The sequence below is a fragment of the Pteropus vampyrus genome, unplaced genomic scaffold (genome assembly GCF_000151845.1).
Source record: "Pteropus vampyrus isolate Shadow unplaced genomic scaffold, Pvam_2.0 Scaffold32, whole genome shotgun sequence".
NCBI classification, from domain to species: Eukaryota; Metazoa; Chordata; class Mammalia; order Chiroptera; family Pteropodidae; genus Pteropus; species Pteropus vampyrus.
The window spans coordinates 591,297-608,810 of NW_011888813.1; the positions used below are offsets into that span (position 1 = coordinate 591,297).

The 17,514-nt window shown below is 50.6% G+C and overlaps 1 protein-coding gene across 5 annotated transcripts in view; it reads left to right on the forward strand.

Moving 5' to 3' along the window:
* The window catches only part of TMEM63C (transmembrane protein 63C), an 80,184-nt gene that overhangs the window by 45,897 nt on the left and 16,773 nt on the right, over positions 1-17,514 (forward strand). For 3 of the 5 annotated variants that reach the window (XM_011357060.1, XM_011357061.1, XM_011357059.2), the window contains 10 exons: positions 2,702-2,864; positions 3,428-3,507; positions 3,942-4,023; positions 8,795-8,832; positions 11,388-11,530; positions 12,980-13,028; positions 15,025-15,133; positions 16,420-16,493; positions 17,118-17,198; positions 17,334-17,457. In XM_011357060.1, the coding sequence (XP_011355362.1) occupies positions 2,715-2,864; positions 3,428-3,507; positions 3,942-4,023; positions 8,795-8,832; positions 11,388-11,530; positions 12,980-13,028; positions 15,025-15,133; positions 16,420-16,493; positions 17,118-17,198; positions 17,334-17,457 (930 nt within the window). In that variant the 5' untranslated portion in view covers positions 2,702-2,714. The remainder of the gene's footprint in view (positions 1-2,701; positions 2,865-3,427; positions 3,508-3,941; positions 4,024-8,794; positions 8,833-11,387; positions 11,531-12,979; positions 13,029-15,024; positions 15,134-16,419; positions 16,494-17,117; positions 17,199-17,333; positions 17,458-17,514) is intronic. The other 2 variants (XM_011357062.1, XM_011357063.1) reach the window with 1 other exon arrangement.

Sequence of the window (17,514 nt, forward strand, 5' to 3'; positions counted from 1 at the left end):
TCTCATGTCCCATTTCTCTCCTTACCTGGCTCAAACGCCATGTCTAATTAAAATTACTCCCTTGCATACATCTTCAACCTTCTTGTCTCATTCTCATACTTGGGAAAACCTCTGCCCCGGTTAAACCTAGTTGTCCGCCTCTTCCACATTGGTAACCTCACAGATAAATACGGCTAAGGGAAATGCATCAGAGTCTGGCTGCTCTTGTAAATCCAACACCGTGGTCCTCAATGGGCCTTCTGTGCTGCCCAGCAATTCTGCTACGTTCTCCTAATCTATTTACTAGATCACTCCTCTAGATTTCTATTTCTACCTTTTTTTCTGTCCTCGAACATCCCATATCTGCCCACCACCAGCATCGCACACTCACTTGAGATCTTCTTCCTTTCACTGAGAAAGTAGAAGCAATGAGGAGAGTGTGTCCACAAGCTCCAGCAGCACACCTGCCTCTCCTCCTGCTGCTAGGGGTCAGCTATTGGGCTCTGGGCAAAGGCCAGCTCCTCCACTTGTACACTAGTTCCCCACACTTCCCACATCCTCACATGGCTCCAGCGAGTCCTCATCTCTCCTATATCACCAAATTTTCATTTCCTGCTGGATCATTCCTATCAGCATACCACGTGCTGCTATTCTCCCCATCCTAACCACTTCCTCCTCTGGTTCCTCTTTGAATGAATGAATTGGTCACGCCCACTGGCTCCAAGCCCTCGCCTCTCATTCTCTCTTGTAGCGATTCAGTCTGGCCACCAAATAACCTCCACGTTATTTCAACTCTGCTAATTCTCAGTTGCCATCTTACTTGGCCACATTAACACAACTGATCCCTCCCTTTTCCTAAAATCATTTTCTTTCTTGGCTTCCAGGGCACCCCCCTCCTTCCTCACTGGCTTCTCTTCCCAATTCCTTTTTCTGTCTCCTGCTCATCTGCCTCGCCTCTCTGCATGGGAACATCCTCACGCTCAGATCTTGAACCTCACTATACTTGCTCCTTCAGTGATGCTGGTGACGCCCGCATTTATGTCTCCAGTCTCTCCTGTGAATTAAAGGCTCGACACAGCTAACCACCTGCTTGGCATCTCCCCTTAGCACATCCAAACCCAAATCTCGATCCCCATGACCACCCTGCACTTCCCAGCCTACGCGTCCTGTCTTTCCTATCCAATAACAGCACCTGGATTTTTCCTGCTTCTCAGGCCAAAAACAGAGTCATCCTGAGCTCCTCTCTCTCACACTCCTCATGTGATCTGTCAGCAAACCTTGTTGGCTTCACATTCAAAATACTTTTGATATCTGGCTACTTCTCACCACCCCCATTGCTTCCATCCCGGTGCAGGCTACCATTCTCTTATCTAGATTGGTACAGTTTCCTCCTAACTGACCTCTCTGCTTCTACTTCTCTGTTCGTTCTCAATACAAGGGTCCACGTGATCCCTTTAATACTAACTTGTTTCATGTCATTCCTTGACTCGATACCTCCAACCCTGCCCATGCCCTTCTCTCTCCCCTGTCCAGCCACCCTGGCTTACTTGCTCTTCCTCAGTGCTCCAGATAAGCTTGCACCCCCGGGCCATTTGCTCTGCCTGAAATGCCCTTTCTCTGGTAGCTATATGGTTTGCTCCTTCTCTTCAAGCCTTTGCTCAAATGTCATCGTCTCGGTGCGGCCTTCCCCAATCATGCTCTCTACAATTCTAATTTCACCCTCACCTCTGCACTGCTTCTTCCCACCAGAATCCCATGAGGAAGGGATTTTATTTGTCTTGTTCACTGATGCATCATCAGCATTAGTCTGGCAGAAGGCAATTGTTCACTAAATATTTGTTGAATGAATAAATGAATGAATCTACTTTTCTTGAATGAGAATGAAGAGTTTCTAGGATGAGATGAGGCCTGGAGCCAAAAGGAATGATCTTTTAAAATCATAACAACTTTGCAGCTAAGTCCAAGAAGCTACCAGTTGCCTCCAATTTTCATTCATGCTTTCTCACTCTTATCCATGCCTGAAGAATATTGATCCAGTGACCTGGAGCCTTGCATTTGAGTCTTCTCGGAATGCTCAAGGTCACTGGATTGGCTCAGATCCCTGGACGGGTGCTGGTCTCCCGGTTCAAGTTCAATATTAGGTAGTGACGTTTACTGAGTCACTGCTACATGAGAGGCACTCTCCATCCTCACCTAATTTAGTTTTAGGAGCTACAGCTTCTCCTAGGTACTGCATCCGAGAATCATAGGATGTTAGAGGTGATCAGCAGTGAGCACCATCAGCACAGGCATCTTGTGAATGCACTGGCTCCATCCTCTAAATGGAATGTTTCCACTCTGAGACCTGACCCACCTTTGTGAAGTTTGTTCATTTATATACAAGAAAAGCTTCACCAAGGTAGAATTAGAAAGACCATTTAGATGTTCATTTTACAATTATTTTTCTAAATGAATCAAGTGGTACAAAATACAAATGCTCCCAGGCTATCTGAGCAATTCTACCATCACGGCCCTGGGTTTGAGGAAGCTGTTCCCTTACAGGGTGCGGCTGTGTGTCATCTCAAGGCCACCCACCTGCCTTGACCAGTTATAAGCTGGCAGTGGGCACTGGGCCTGATGTGCACTCAGTGCACCTCCCTCCAGCTTCCTGGGAGGGCTCCTGCATTTTGCAAAGTGAGAGAGATTGAATCACGTCTGACCTGGACACCCCTCTGTTCACCAGGGGACCTTGAAGGATGGCTGTCACACCAGGCAACCTGAATGTGGCCGAAAAGACACAGAACATGTCGGTGAATGAGTGCTTCCAGTCTCACAGCACCGTCCTACAGGGGCAGCCCTTCGGCGGTGTGCCCACCGTGCTGTTTCTCAACATCGTCCTGTGGGTGGTGAGTCCTGGGCACTGCGGCGGGCAGACCATAATGTCTCAGCGGGGGCAGGCAGTCAGACTTTCACAAGTGCTGCAACAGGGGCCCAACTGTTCAAATGGACACCAGCCACAGTGATAGGGACTCCCTGAATGACAGTCTCTCCCAGGACGGCCCCCGGTTGGTGGGCCGTGGGGAAGAAGGGGCTGGGAGAACAAGCAGAATTCCCAAGATTCTCTTCCATGCGCCATCGTCCAAAGGCCCGGCTGGCCAGTGCCCTTGGGCCTCCCTTCTCTCTCCCCTTGCTGATCTCTTCAAGGAGTGTCTTGTCTGATAGTTCTAAGCATGGCACCAGCACTTTCATTCAGCAAACTCTGAACACTCACTCCGTGCCAGGAAGCGGCTGGACCCTGGGAATGCAGAGTTGAAAAAGACATGGCCCCTACCCTGACAGAGGTGGCCACATAGTGGGGGACCCCTTAGGGACCTCAGGGAACAAGGTCTCTCTCGGGGGAATGCAGGGGCCAGCCTAGGGGAAGGCGTCATTAGCTCTCTTGCCCCATATCGCCTCTCCTGGCCTGTAGCTCATCGTTTTGGTTTACTCCTTCCTCCGGAAAGCCGCGTGGGACTATGGGCGCCTGGCTCTGCTGATCCACAATGACAGGTGAGGAGAGGCTGGGGGTCAGGATGAGAGCTGTTTGCTCTTTGGGGGATGTGCTGCACCCAGGACACTGCTCTGATCAGTGCCCAAGCTACGGCAGGTATCGCGTGCGTCATCACCCATCCCTGCACCTGCTCTGACCCTCCTCACACAAAGGTGACTTGGAGGGCAGCCATCTCTGGGCACGAGGCCACTTTCTTCTCAGACCTCAGACTTGCTGGATCTCGTGACTCCCAAGATGCGTTGGGCACCTGGCAACAGGGGTGATTACTGTCTATAACCAGAGCTGTGTGTTCAGCAAATGAACTGAGGTGTCTCTGCTGCTGGGCAGGAGGCCACGGCAGCCCTTGGCCCAGGGAGCAGGAGAGAGAGCAAGGCAGGCACCTGAAGGCTTTTCTCTCCTTTTCCGCCTCCCTGCTGCTTTTCCTGCCTGGCAGCCTGACCTCCCTGATCTATGGGGAGCAGAGTGAGAAGACGTCTCCCTCGGATGTTTCTCTGGAGATGGAACACAAGGATAAGGTGAGTGCTGGGGCAGGTCTGGGCCAGGGCGGGGTGGCGGTGAGGGTCCTGGCTCTGGGCAGGCAGCTCTGGTGTGTGCAGGAAGGAGCATGCTCATAATCAGAGGCTTTACAGTCAGCCAGACACAACCACTTCTAGCAATGTGACTACATAAATTCCTCAGCCTTGCCAGGCCTCAATTCCCCATCGGATATATGGAGATATTAACCATACCTACCTCCTAGGGTGCCAAAGATGTGTTAACTAATTCTAATATTCCAAAGGGATTTTAAAAGCTAATTTGTCTCTTCCTCAAATCTCCAACCCTCTCACTGCCCCCAGGCTCACACTGAGCCAAGCACTCACCTTCCCCTTCTCAGGCAGGGACCCCCCAACCTCCTGCCACCCAATCTACTCCTTGGAGCCCGGTCTTCTCCCCTTTTTCCCCTTGAATGCCATTCCTCCACCTGGGCTTGTTTGTTCATTCAGCCAGCTGCTTGGAGCACTTGCTATGTGCTAGTCACTGGTCTGGAGGCTGGGCACTGGGCAGTGAATAAAACAAACCAAGTCCTCCTTCATGACACTTTCTTCCTGGGTGAGAGACACCCAGACAGGTGCATCTAGGACAGTGATAAGTGCGTGAAGGAAATAGGGGACAAGGAAGGCACTCAAAGCAACTGAGCGGAGCTGAAGTATTACAGACGGTGGTCGGGATGGCCTTGGGCAGAAGATGATGTATGAGTGGGGACCTGGACGCAGAGAGGGAGGGAGGCGTGAGACGTCCCTTGCCTACCACCCTTCCCACAGCTGCCCGTGTCCCTCTGCCCTGTTACAGCTAATCTCTTGAAAGGGCATCTGCACTCATTGTCTCCATTTTCACACCTCCCACTCCTCAAGCCCCGCAAATATGGCTTTCGCCCCCATCATTTCATGTATGGTGAATATCTTCAGACAGCCCCCAAGGTCATCAGTGGTTCCATGCCATGAATCCCAGTGGACTTTCCTCAGGTCTCGTCTGATCTCTCAGAAAGGGCTGACCCTGTAGACCAGGGGTCCCCAACCGCCAGGCCTTAGACTGATACCTGTCTGTGGCACGTTAGGAACCGGGCCGCACAGCAGGAAGCGAGTGGCAGGAGAGCGAGCAAAGCTTCATCTGTATTTGCAGCCGCTCCCCAGCACTAGCATCACCACCTCAGCTCCACCTCAGACCGTCAGGCGTTAGAGTCTCATAGGAGCACCGGTCTCTGGTACCAGAAAGGTCGGAGACATTGCTAGAACTTCTTTCCATCTTGACCAGGCTCTTCCAGTTGCTGCTTTTGACATCACGCTCTCTGGATGTCCCTTCTACGTCACTGTCTGTTCCTCCCCTGTCCCCTTTGCAGGCCCCTATTCCACAGCTGGAGTTTCCCACAGCTGATCCCAGACCCGCCCCCTCTCTCTCTCCACTCTCTCTCCCTGGCCATGTCATCCACAATCACGATTTCAATTGCCACCTCTACACGGATTCCTCCTAAATTTCTGTCTCTAGTTAAACCTTCCTCTGGGCTCCAGTCCCATTTATCCAATGACCTTCAAATAATCTCCACATGTATATTGTAAAGGCATTTCAGATTTAACATGTCCAAAACATGCCATGATCTCCTTCCGCCTCCACCTGTTCCTAGGTCCCTGGTCTCAGACTCTTCCCACCATCCACCAGCTGTGCCTCCCTTGTTCTTGCCCACTCTCCTGGGCACGGCCAGTTCATGGTTAAGTTGGGTGACTTTTACCTTCTCAGTTTTGTTTCTCCCTACCTTTCCCACCATCCCCCAGTTCAGGCCTCACTTGGATGCCTGCAGTAGCCTCTAGCTGATCTCTGTAGGTCCACGCTTGCCCCCTACCTCATCCACAGCAATCTCTGAATGTGGATAACCCATTCAATGGCTCCCTAATGTCCTTGGAATAAATTTCAAATGACTTGGTCTCATGGTTTGGCCTCTTGCTCACCTGTGAGTCTATTTTTCTCCTCTGAACTCTCCACCCCCGGCCCATTAGCCATCTTTTAGATCCTCCTTCCCTCTGCAGGGCCTTTCCCTTCTCCTCCCTCTCCTGCTTCCCCACTGGCCCCTCTTTATGCTAACACGCACACCCTTTGTTCAGATTCCCGCAAAAGCACCACTTCCCCAGGGAGCCCTATTCACCCCTTCCGGGTCCAGATCTTTTATAATATGCTCATGGAAAATGCATCCTTTTTCTTCAATGCTCTTAACACGGTCTGTAATGATATATCTGCACAATCGGTCTAGTGTGTCTCCTTCCCCCGGAAAAAGCAGGTACTGACCAGGCGTCTTCACTGCTGTCCCAGCACCCAGGCTAGCCGGTCCTGTAATTAGAATCTGACACAGGTTTGTTGGATCCAGTGAGTGAGCAGAACCATCTTCCTTCCATTGCTGTCCATCCGGGAGACCAGGTCCTTTACTTGCCAAGATCTGCCCCCATCAGAGTGGGGAACCTCAGACAGGTTCTTCTTTTATAGAACAAGGACAGTCATACCTCCCTTGCAAGGTGGCCCTCGGGTTTATTTTTAGAAACATCGCTTTGGTTGACTTTTCAATTTTCATACAATGACAAAAAAATAATTTTATTTAAAAACTGTCTAAGAAATCATTTTGGCAGGTGAGAGGCTGTCAAACTGAAGAGAGTGGAAATTAGACAAGGAGAGAGAACGCAGTGAGGCAGGCCCTGAAGTGCTCCAGGGCACTTGGATAATGTATGGGAAGGCTGACTGGTACGGGAAGCAAACTGGTCTCACCAGAGTGCTTAGGGCCAGTCACAGCAGCTGTCAGTGCCCCATGTGGTGGAATGGGGAGGATGAGGCCACAAAGATCGGTCCAGTGAACTGACCACCGTCACTTGGTCTTGTCAGCTGAGCTGGCCCCTGGGAACTTGGGGCCATTTTCTATAGGGGTGGGGAGAAGAGGGGAACTGGTATCTGCATCTTAGACCTACTGTGCATCTGGTAAATTTTCTGAATGGTTTATGTCTTTCAGAGCTACAATGTACATGCATGCATGCGTGCGTGTGTGTGTGCGTGTGTGTGTTTGTAAGAAACAGAGAGAGAGAAACAGAGAGATGGGTTCACACATGCTCACTTACACATCTCTGTCTTTATGATTTTCGTGGGTACATAGATCACACTTCTACTTGCCACTTCTGCCCTTTCACGATGGTCCTGTCCTATGTGAATTCCAGGACATGAACGTACACTGTGTGGTATACACCTGTGCACCTGTCTTGAAAGAGGTGGAAGTGATTCTGGGGAAGGTGTATCCTCCCCTGTCCATAACCACGAGGGGCCATCAGCAGACTTACTTGCTCCCTGAGTAAATCACAGCCCTGTCTGCCCAGAGGAGGGCTGTGCAGGAAGACTCTCCATGCAAGAAGTGGCGAGACTCAGTCACACTCTTCTCTAGCTAGTCACCCCCTCCCTGAGGACTTTTCCAGTCACTGCTGCCACCGTCATCCTATTCCCCATCATTGCCCTAACTCATACCTGGATATCTGTCCTTATTTTAGTTCCCAAGGATGTAGCTGGGAAAATGGTCCCCCTGAGGTAAACAGTCCTTAAGTGGACATTCCCACTGTCCATCAACCCAACACAAGGAGGGGAACTTAGAAAGTGGCCTTATACAGAAGGGAGCAAGAAACTGCCCTCTCCCTCTTTCTTGTTTGCCTGCCCCTCATCGCTTCCTTTCGGGAAATACCCCTTCTCCAACCTGTGTGGTTCCAGGGGCCTGTCTGGTTCACTGACGGGCTTGTGGGGGCCAGTCAAGAACTGCGACCAAGGTCTTGTTAAACCTGGGATCCCAGAAGGAAGCATGCACCAGGGCAACTTAACCAGCTACCAGATCTGGCAGCTTTCAGAGCATGAGCCTTAGCCCACCCTCATGTACACTCTTCCCAAGCTGACTTCCCAAGGCCAAGGCCACATTTCCCCACCACCCGGAAACTCTAGACAGCAAGACCCTGAGAGAAAGTCATCATTGACAAGACCCTCAGATGTAAGGAAAAAAAAAACAAACCTCAAAGTAGTGTTACAAAAGGGTAATGTGAGGCTTGAGTGTGGAGAAATTCAAGAGAAGCAACTGCTTCAGGTACGGCTAGATCCAGGAAGTCCAGCGTTGCCACTGGGATTCTCTCTCTGGTCTTCTCTTCTGAGCTGGCTTTTTTTCTCCGACAAGACCCTGCATGTGGCGCCAAAGATGGCACCAAGCCATTGGTGTTTACCAAGGTACAGAAACTCAGAGGGAGAGAGGACCTCTCTCCCAACACCCGTGTCAATCCCTTTTAGAGAATTTTGATTGGTCCTACTTGGCTCATGCTCCTATTGGTCACGTGACCACTGGTGGCAGTGGCCTCTTTGACGGATAGCCCAACTGACCACATGCAAGGGGGAAGGACATCTCCCTGAAGGAAGCAATGAGGAACAGGCAGAAAGCAACTGATGTCTACCCCCAAAAGCATCCCTTTTCTCCTTCTAGCCCAAGCCCCCATTTCCTACAACAGGACTCCAGTGGGAGGAGTGTCAACTCACTTCCGGGGCAACATCTCTCTCAGCAGTCACCACTGATTCCAGACCTAGCCAGCTTCCTTCCAGGACTCAGCCTCTTTCTTGATGTCTCTTGCCTGGGAAGAAGACTCCCAATGGACACTGCCTCAGGCCGCCTCACTTTGCCTCTGCCCGGATTCCCAGACCTGGGTGGGGCAGGTCCAGGCCTGGATTTTCTCATGCTTTCTCTCCTTTTTTCCCCAGGGCTTCTATTCCTGGTTCTTCAACACCATCACCATGAAGTAAGTGCCTGAGCTTTCTGAGCTTGTGACAGAAGCTTTGCCTTATTAGGTGGAGGGGGTGGGGCGGAGTCTCCTGCCCTGGGCCTGAATTCTGTACCCATCTCCCCACTTCCCACTGATGACCTCAGCCAGGCCCAGGCAGAGGATACTTTCTGGGCTTATAGTTGGTGACATGGGAACTAGAAACAGCCCACAGTCCATTTTATCTCTGCAATAACCCTCAGGAAAGGACCACTTTCATATGCTTATAAAAATGCTTTTACATGCTCCACACCAGAAAAAAGAAATCCTGCGTACTATTAATTGCTTTATTTCCGTGAACATCATTCATCGTATTTGTCAAAATGGAAAAATAACAGCACTGCTGGGCAGAAGGACAGGCTTCCTCTCTCACCCTCAGTGCCTGATTACACAGGAGCAGCCCCTTGCCCACCTCACCTTCTGGATCTCTTCAGTGTCAGACCCCATTCGGCACAGAGATAGTCCTCAAGTCACCTGTTTTGTCCTGACTCCCTCATACCAGCCAAATGCTTCAGCTGAGCAGACAGTTAGCAGAGCTCTATGCCCCACTATGTGTGTGTACACACGTGCACACATACACATGCATGTAGGCATGCACGCATATGTACACACTCAGCCAAGTATACACACATGCATGTGTGCACACAGCCCTGTTTCCACCTCAGAGCCCTGTATGTTCCTGAGCTCTCCCTAAATATCCCCTATTTGTCTTGCACTGCCCATCCTTCAAAACCCTTCTCCACGGCCCTTTCTTGCCTGGTGATACCTGCCTTAGGGTGCAGCCTCGTTGCCCCTCAGAGGCCACCTGCCCCAGGGGCCCTGGCTGGGCCTACTATTCTGCTTCTTTGCAAAGGCTCATAGGACTTCTTTCTCCTATGCCTCCATGCCCACCGTTCAAGAGTATTGCTGAAAGCATTCACACATTGTACCAAGACCCCACCCCACCCACACCACACCAGGAAACATCTCTTTCTTCAGACCCAACAAAGGGCCTGGAACCCTGTGAAGGCATGGGGCACCTTGACTAGGCGTTGGAAATCCGAAACCGAGCTTAAGATTAGTGGCTTCTTGTGTTTGAGCCCCAGCCTCACCAAAGGGAGACTCTCCATAGCCTTGGCCTCTAGTCTTTCTTTGTCATTCATCAGAGTCCCCAGGAAGTGATACGGCTAGTTTATGTGTGGTTCAGGAAACTTAGCCACATGTAGGCAGAACAGAGACTTTTGTTTCTTGGCACCTTCTCTAGTTTTGCTTTGTTAATTTTTGAAACATGCACAAGCTCACACAGATGCGTTTAATTAAGAGAAACATAAAAATCCACCTCCAGTCTCTCACGCACCTCTTCACGAACTCCCTCCACAGAGGCAATTGCTGTCAACAGTTTCAAGGAAATTTTCTTTTCTTTTCGACAAGCGTTTACTATATTTGCATTTTACAAATAACCAATATTGCATATGAACATTTGCTTGTCACCCTGGGAGGCTGGCTGTTCAGGCTGGCTCTAGTTTCCTGGGTTTAGCAAATTTATGGATGACGGGAAAGGATGTGATGGCAAATTAGCAAGCCCTTTGCATGGGAAAAAAGGAGGAAAATGGGTGAATGAGCCTGCTGGAGCTGACCACATCCTCAGGTCTGGGAGAAAAAGAACGCTTTAGGATAGTTTGAGACTGACTTTCCAGATTTTCTCTGCTGTCTGCTGACATAGAAATGGGTATACACAGGACGGGGGAGAAAGTGTCTGTTAGGAGGGAGTAGCATACGTGCAAAACACAAAACTTCATATGGTAGGTGTCTCTGCACTGTGCATTTGGCATGTTTTGTTTGTGCATTGCCTCTTTCACTTAACAATGTATTTGTGAGGTTCAGCTATAGTCATTCATTTTTATCTCTGTATATTATTTCATTTTATAGCTACATAATCTGATATATCTATATATACATAGCTATGATGATAAATGATAGATAGCTAGGTAGATGATGGATAGGTGATAGATTACTACATATATATCTCACAATTCTTATGTCAGTTTCACCTTTGATAGACATTTAGGTTGTTTTCAGTTTGGGACTATCAAAAATAATGTACCTATGCGAGTCCTATAGATGTGTCTTGATGCACATGTGCATGTATTTCTGTTGCATATAAACCCAGGAGTGGAATTATAGGTCATAGGGTGGGAACATATTCAGTTATTCAAAGTGGCTGTGACAAAGTATGTACCCATGAGTGTAAGAAGCTCCCAGTGCCCCATACCCTTCCCAACACTTGGTATTGTCCGACTTTCTAACTTTGGTCAGCCTGGCAATGTGAAATGGTATATCATTATGGTTTTAAGTATTCCTTTTTAATTTAAAGAATTAAAATAAATAACTTTTTAAAGTAGAATGCATCTACTTAAAACAATAAAATAAAAACTTGGGGTTAGGGTGGTAATTTTCCCTCCCTTTCTTCTACCTACCCACATCACTCCCAGCCTAAGCCACTGCCACACTGGCTCCTTAAGCTGAGGAATGTCCTGTCTGTGTGTCTCTTCCAGGAACGAAGATCTGATCAACAAGTGTGGAGACGATGCCCGCATCTACATCATGTTCCAGTATCATCTCATCATCTTCGTGCTCATCCTCTGCATCCCCTCCTTGGGCATCATTCTGCCCATCAACTACACTGGGACCGTGCTGGGTAGGTGGAGCTCAGCAGGCACTGGGGCTGGGCCACTAGACCCGAGAGGCAGCCTTGTAGGTGGGACAGAGCTTGGGTCTTGGGAGTCTAGAAATTGACATTTTTTATTCCACTTCTTGAAATTAGTTATGTGACCTTAGCGACCTGTGCTTCAAATCTCTCATGTGGAGACTGGAGATGATACCCCCTTCATTGCAAGTTTGACCTAGGGACTGGCACCTAGGAGACACCTAGTAGTAATTCAGTCTAGAACTGAACGTTTAGCCACAACCCCACGTCACATCTGGCCAAGTGTTCTTGGAGGCCTTTTTCTCATAGTGACCCACTCCAAAGATCCCTGAACGTGATATCTCCCCACACCCACTCTGATGGACACAGACCCTAAGCACAGGATTTGTCTCATAAGACGTCTTCCCACACTTGTTATAACAGGGTAAATCCTTTTGACAAAATAACATCACGAGTGAGGGTTTGGACTTCAAAGACAGAAAAATCTTGGTTCCCCAACTTTTACCCACATCTACTTCCCAGAAGATACCTTTACCCAATCTAGAAAATTATTTAGTCTTATATTCGGTAAAGAAATCTCCCTAGGCCTCAGTTTTCTCGATTGTCATGGGGATTGGGAGATAATGTGTCGAGTGACTGGCATGGTGTCTGATGTAGTAGGTGCTCAGAGAATAACAGTCAGTATTTCACTTAGAAATAGGAAGATGGACAGAATTGTATGAAGCTGTGCAACTAGGTGGTGGAGAATAGCACCTTAAATGCCCAGGTGGCAGCCAGCTTTACTCTGATTGCTCAGGTTTCTACTTGTTTCTCCTCGGCCAGAGGGTAGACCTCAGTTAACTCAATGTAGCACACAGTGTCCATGCCACCAAACGCCACCGCCAGAGCAAACTTCTGACCCCATCTTTCCAGATTCTCATCCTAAGCTAGTATGTTGGCAATGACAATATAATGTGGGGTTTCTAGATATGTTTCACAAAACCTGGAGGAGGTGTTTACATCAACAAACTAACACACTTAGCCAGAAAGTTTGCTCTGTCCAAATGAGGAAGCACCACATTTCCTGGAGATTTGGGTTCTTGTGATTGTTGCCAGTGGTAACAGGTTGCTAATTTCATCATTCCGCTCATGGCAGGGCCAAGGGTTGCTTCGCCAAGCATTTTCCGGATGCCAATTAGTGTCAGTCGCTCATTAGGGATGTCACACCAAGACTCAGTCTTGCTTCAAGGCTGAGGAGCCCCAATCAGGAGACCCAGGGAGAAGAAGAGGCCTCTGCTGTTTGTGTTGGAAGTTGGGGCAAGTTCTGGGGAACCAGAAGGAAGAGCAGGTCATAGGCAAGCATCTCTAGACCCCGGGCACTCATTCAAGAGCCTTGAATTCTGGCACCCCCACAGCAATCAAGGGGCCAGGCTTGAGGTCAGCAACTTTCTTCTCTTTCAGACCGGAATAGTCACTTTGGTCGGACCACCATTGTCAATGTCTCCACAGAGTAGGTACCTGATCCTCTTACCTCCCATTCTATGGGCTGGGGGCGTTGGTGGGGACAGAAGGTCCAACATATGAGTTCATACTCTGGGCACCATTTTGCCATTAAGAGTGGCCTGGTTTCCTCGGGAACCCAGGTCCTAAATGGGATGCTTCTGGCAGGGCCCTTGGTGACTCAGTGTTCCCCATATGGGTATCTCTGTACTTAGTAGAACTACCCAAACTAGCCACTCCTGAAGACTTGGAAATTTGGTCCTATTTGCTTAGTATGCTCAGTTCCCAACAGGCGAAGACTCTAGAGAGTAGAGGTAAAAGGCATTGCTTCCCTGCCCACAAAGTACATTCAGGTCAACCCTCATATAATCGAGTGAAGCGTAGACCTGATTCCCACAGTGGAGGGATGGAGGAACCACATGCCCTGGGTTCATGCCCACTTCTGGCATTAGCTGGCCCTGGGTCTGGGACAGTTCACCCGTGCCCTCTGAGCTTCATGCCTAGTCTGTGGTGGGGGAAGGGCTGTCGGACATGATCTCTAAGCTCCTTCCAGCCCTCATGATCCAGGAAGCATGGATTTTAACACTAGCCAACCCAATCGTTGGCCAAATCAATTTGTACCAAGCCAGATGAAACCCTGCTGGTCCATACTGAGAAAATAGACCACTAGATATCGTGCCCAGGCTCGGCCAACTTCCTGACAAAGCAGAAGCAGCGGTTCCAGCAGGTTTGAGTGGGGGTTCACATACTCTTGCTCCCACTTCCCCTCCTCCTCCCCCTCTGTCCCTGTACCCCTGCAATCCATCAAACTCCAAAATCAGCAGAACGGAGCTGTGGCCTCCTCTGACTTTCCCTTTCAGCCAGCTCCTCCCGCGGTGCTGCTGACACCAGAGCAGAGCTTACCGGCTTCTCCCCAGGCCGCCGCTGGCATGAGGCACCTACATCTTCTCAACAGGAAGTAAATTTTAATCAGGCAGCGAAGAGCCTTCAACATCCATAAATCCAGACTGGCAGAGAGCTAGAATGTTCCTTACAGACCATGTAACCTTGCCCTGTCTGAGGAAACTGATGCAGGTGTCCAGTTAGATGGGGAATGTTAGAGGAACTGTCAGGCACTGGGACAAGCGGTGCAGACAAGTGATGAGGCAGCCTTTCTTTCCCTGATCCACACCAAGGACGGTAGGCCTTATTTCTGAACAGTCATCCTGTCCAAGTGCCTTGGGACAGCATCACATGAGCCCCAAGCACAAATGCCACCCCTCTTTCTACCCCAGGGGAGGTATAGCAAACCTGCTGGGTCCTCCTTCCTTGGGGCTTGTGTAGGACCCTAGAGTCTCCCATCAAAGAGGTAGGGCGGCCCCTCTGCTCGGTTTACTGGGCAGCCATGGGAGTCTGAGCTGCAGCTGCTGACAGTGTGACATAGTGGTGAAGAAGCTAAGGGCTTCTGCAGCTCTGAGCTCACCCCACAGGGCTGCCACTACTAGGAGTGACCTCAGGCGGGTCACCTACCACTCTGACCCTCATTTCTCTAGGGGTAGAATGAAGATCGTAACAGTACCATACTCAACATGGTGTGAGAGTCTAGTGAGAAAATGTGTATATAGCAGCGGTCCCCAACCTTTTTGGTACCAGGGACTGGTGCTCCTATGAGAATCTAATGCCTGGTGATCTGAGGTGAAGCTGAGGCGGTTTTGCTAGCACTGGGGAGCTCACCTGCCACTCACCTCCTACTGTGCGGCCCAGTTCCTAACAGGCTATGGACCAGTTCCGGTCTGCGGCCTGCCAGGTGGGGACCCCTGACATAAATTATCTAGTCCCACCCTGGCTCTGGCATATAGTGAGCACTCAATAAATGTTCGCCTTAATTAGCTGGAGCAGGACACCCTTGTTTCACCACTGCCATCCCTTCCAGCGTGCCTGAGTGTCTGGAAGCACCCAAGGGTGGTCTGAGGGCCACTGTGTGGGTGGGAGAAGGTGTCTCACCCTCCTCGTCTTACTCCTGGCAGGAGTAAGGTCCTGTGGCTGCATGGCCTCTTCTCCTTCTTCTACTTCCTCACCAACCTCATCTTCATGGCTCATCACTGCTTAGGTTTTGTGCCCAAGGAGTCCTCCAAGGTGAGTAAGTGAAAAGAGATACCAGAACTGTTCTCTCTCAGCTAGAGCCGCCCCCACCCCCATGCTGGACCTTCCCACTCCCAGACTCAGAGGCTTCCTAGCTGGGCACATTCTGTACACCTGTGGGGAGTAGTCTCACCTGAACAGAAAAGCTTCCTCTCCTTAACCTGTGAATCATCACCTGACACCCCTGCACAGCTGTCTCAGTTGTTAAACCATTTCCAAACTGGTTGGTAAATGACTGTCCTAGGTGCCTTCTACCTCTGCACCCTTGCTGCCCTGTCCCCTCTCCAAGGACCCCTGGACCTCCCCACCATCTAAAAACTTAAGAGTAAAGAAACCCCTGGACCAGCAGAGTCCAGCATCCTAAGCGATCAGTGCTCCCTGCTGAACCTCTCGGTAAACATTTTCATTAGCCTTGCCCAGTTCAGCTATGCCCAAGCTCCTTGCCCTCCCAGAATCTTTCTGAGGTCAGAAACCCCATGTCCTGCCCCATGTCTCCCCACTCAGTCTTGGTTTGGGTTACCCCTACCCCATCTCCCAAGCAGACCTTAAGATAAGGATTTGAGTAGCATTTGTTTATCTGGGAGGTGATCCCAGGAAGGACCACGGGGTCAGGGGTTGGGGGACAGAGGGACTGGAAGAGAAGACCTCTGATAAAAGGGAGTGAAAAGGGGCAGCTCACTACTGTGAAAGCCGGTGCTTAATCCCACGGGGAGCTCTGAGAATCGGAGTAGAGTGTCTACCCTAGAGTTTCCCAGCCTAATGGGGAGCAGTCGGAGGCATTTTCTCACCAATTTCCGGTGTGCATCACTGGCTGAGGATTGCATTTGGGGGCTTTAACTCTTTACTCCTTGGTCTGCATGTGGGCTGGCCGTGCCCCCAAGGCCAGGAAAGAGACTCAGGCAGAGCTCCGGTGTTTGGAGTGCACAGGCACCTTTGGGATGTGGCGATAAGCACCCAGGGGTCATGAGTAAGCACCACGGGGAAGGGGTGTGTGAGCTCTAGTGAGGTGGGGAAATGGCAGAGGGGAGCATCCCTGGCTCCTGTCCTCAGCCTTTCAAAGGTTCAGTGGAGTGGGTGGGATCAGCTCCTTTGAAGCCATCCATCCTAGTGGACTTGATTGACTTTACCCCACCCCACATACCCCTGCAAGGCTTTACCCAATACTTAAGCCTGCCAGGTGCGACAAGTGGAAAGCCTGTTTTAGATGTTCGGGGCCACCCAAAGACCCAGGAGTACCATGTGAGCACACTCTTCCTTCTCCATTTATCCTCCCTATCCAGGTCACAAGGACACTGATGATCACCTATGTCCCCAAAGACATCCAAGACCCAGAAATCATCATTAAGCATTTTCAGTAAGTGGGTTGGGTGGGCTGAGCATGGGTTGCCTTGTCCTGGTAACCCCACCTGGATCCTCATGTGAGTAGTAGGTCAGCACTACTACTCACATGGGGGGTGGGGTGAGAGACACCCTAAGGTGGTGGCCTGCCCTGGACTGGGCCAAGGATCAGCCTTTCAGAATTGGGGAGCCCTCGGGCCAGAGCAGGGCTTCTGAAGTCAGGGATTCTCTGAATGGCATAGGTGTCAGGGGGTTGGGAGCCGATTTCCCTTTCCTTCATTGCACTGACTACGAGCCCAGAGAGCTCCTGGCTCACAGCCATCCAGAGCAGGTCATCCTGAGACATCTTTTGTGACCCAAGTTCCCAGCCCCAGGAGCTAATTATCTCTCTATGAGTGGCAATTTCCAGCTCTGCCCCTTGGCCCTATTCTGGGTCCTGTGGGAAGGATGTGGCATATCTCAGATTACCAGGGATCAACCCTGAAGTTTGGCTTTAGGAGCAAGAGCTGGATTCTCCGCCCAAGAATCAGGAACCACAGGCAGCTGAGCCACCAGCCCTGTGGGCTGTGGCTCTGGGCACAGGGTGGGGTGCACATTCCTAGCCCCACAGCTGGCTCAGCATCCATGTTTGTGGCTGCAGTGAGGCCTATCCAAGGTGTGTAGTGACCAAAGTCCACTTCTGCTATGATGTCAGGACCCTGATTGACCTGGACGATCAGAGGTGAGGCTGCAGCGGGGCCTGTCTGGATCTGGGGTGGGGTGGGGGGCGGGATGTGACTCTGCTGGCCCCTGACCTCAAGATCCCTCCCCACCCTCCCACGATTACCACCTCCCCGCCCCCGCTACCGCCTGACAGGCGCCATGCAATGCGGGGCCGGCTCTACTACGCGGCCAAAGCCAAGAAGTATGGGAAGGTGATGATCAAGACCCACCCCTGCTCCCGCCTGTGCTTCTGCAAATGCTGGACGTGCTTCAAAGAAGTAAGTGGCAAAGGTGTCTGGGGATGCAGCAGAGGAGGGCCTGGGGTGCTGGGTCTC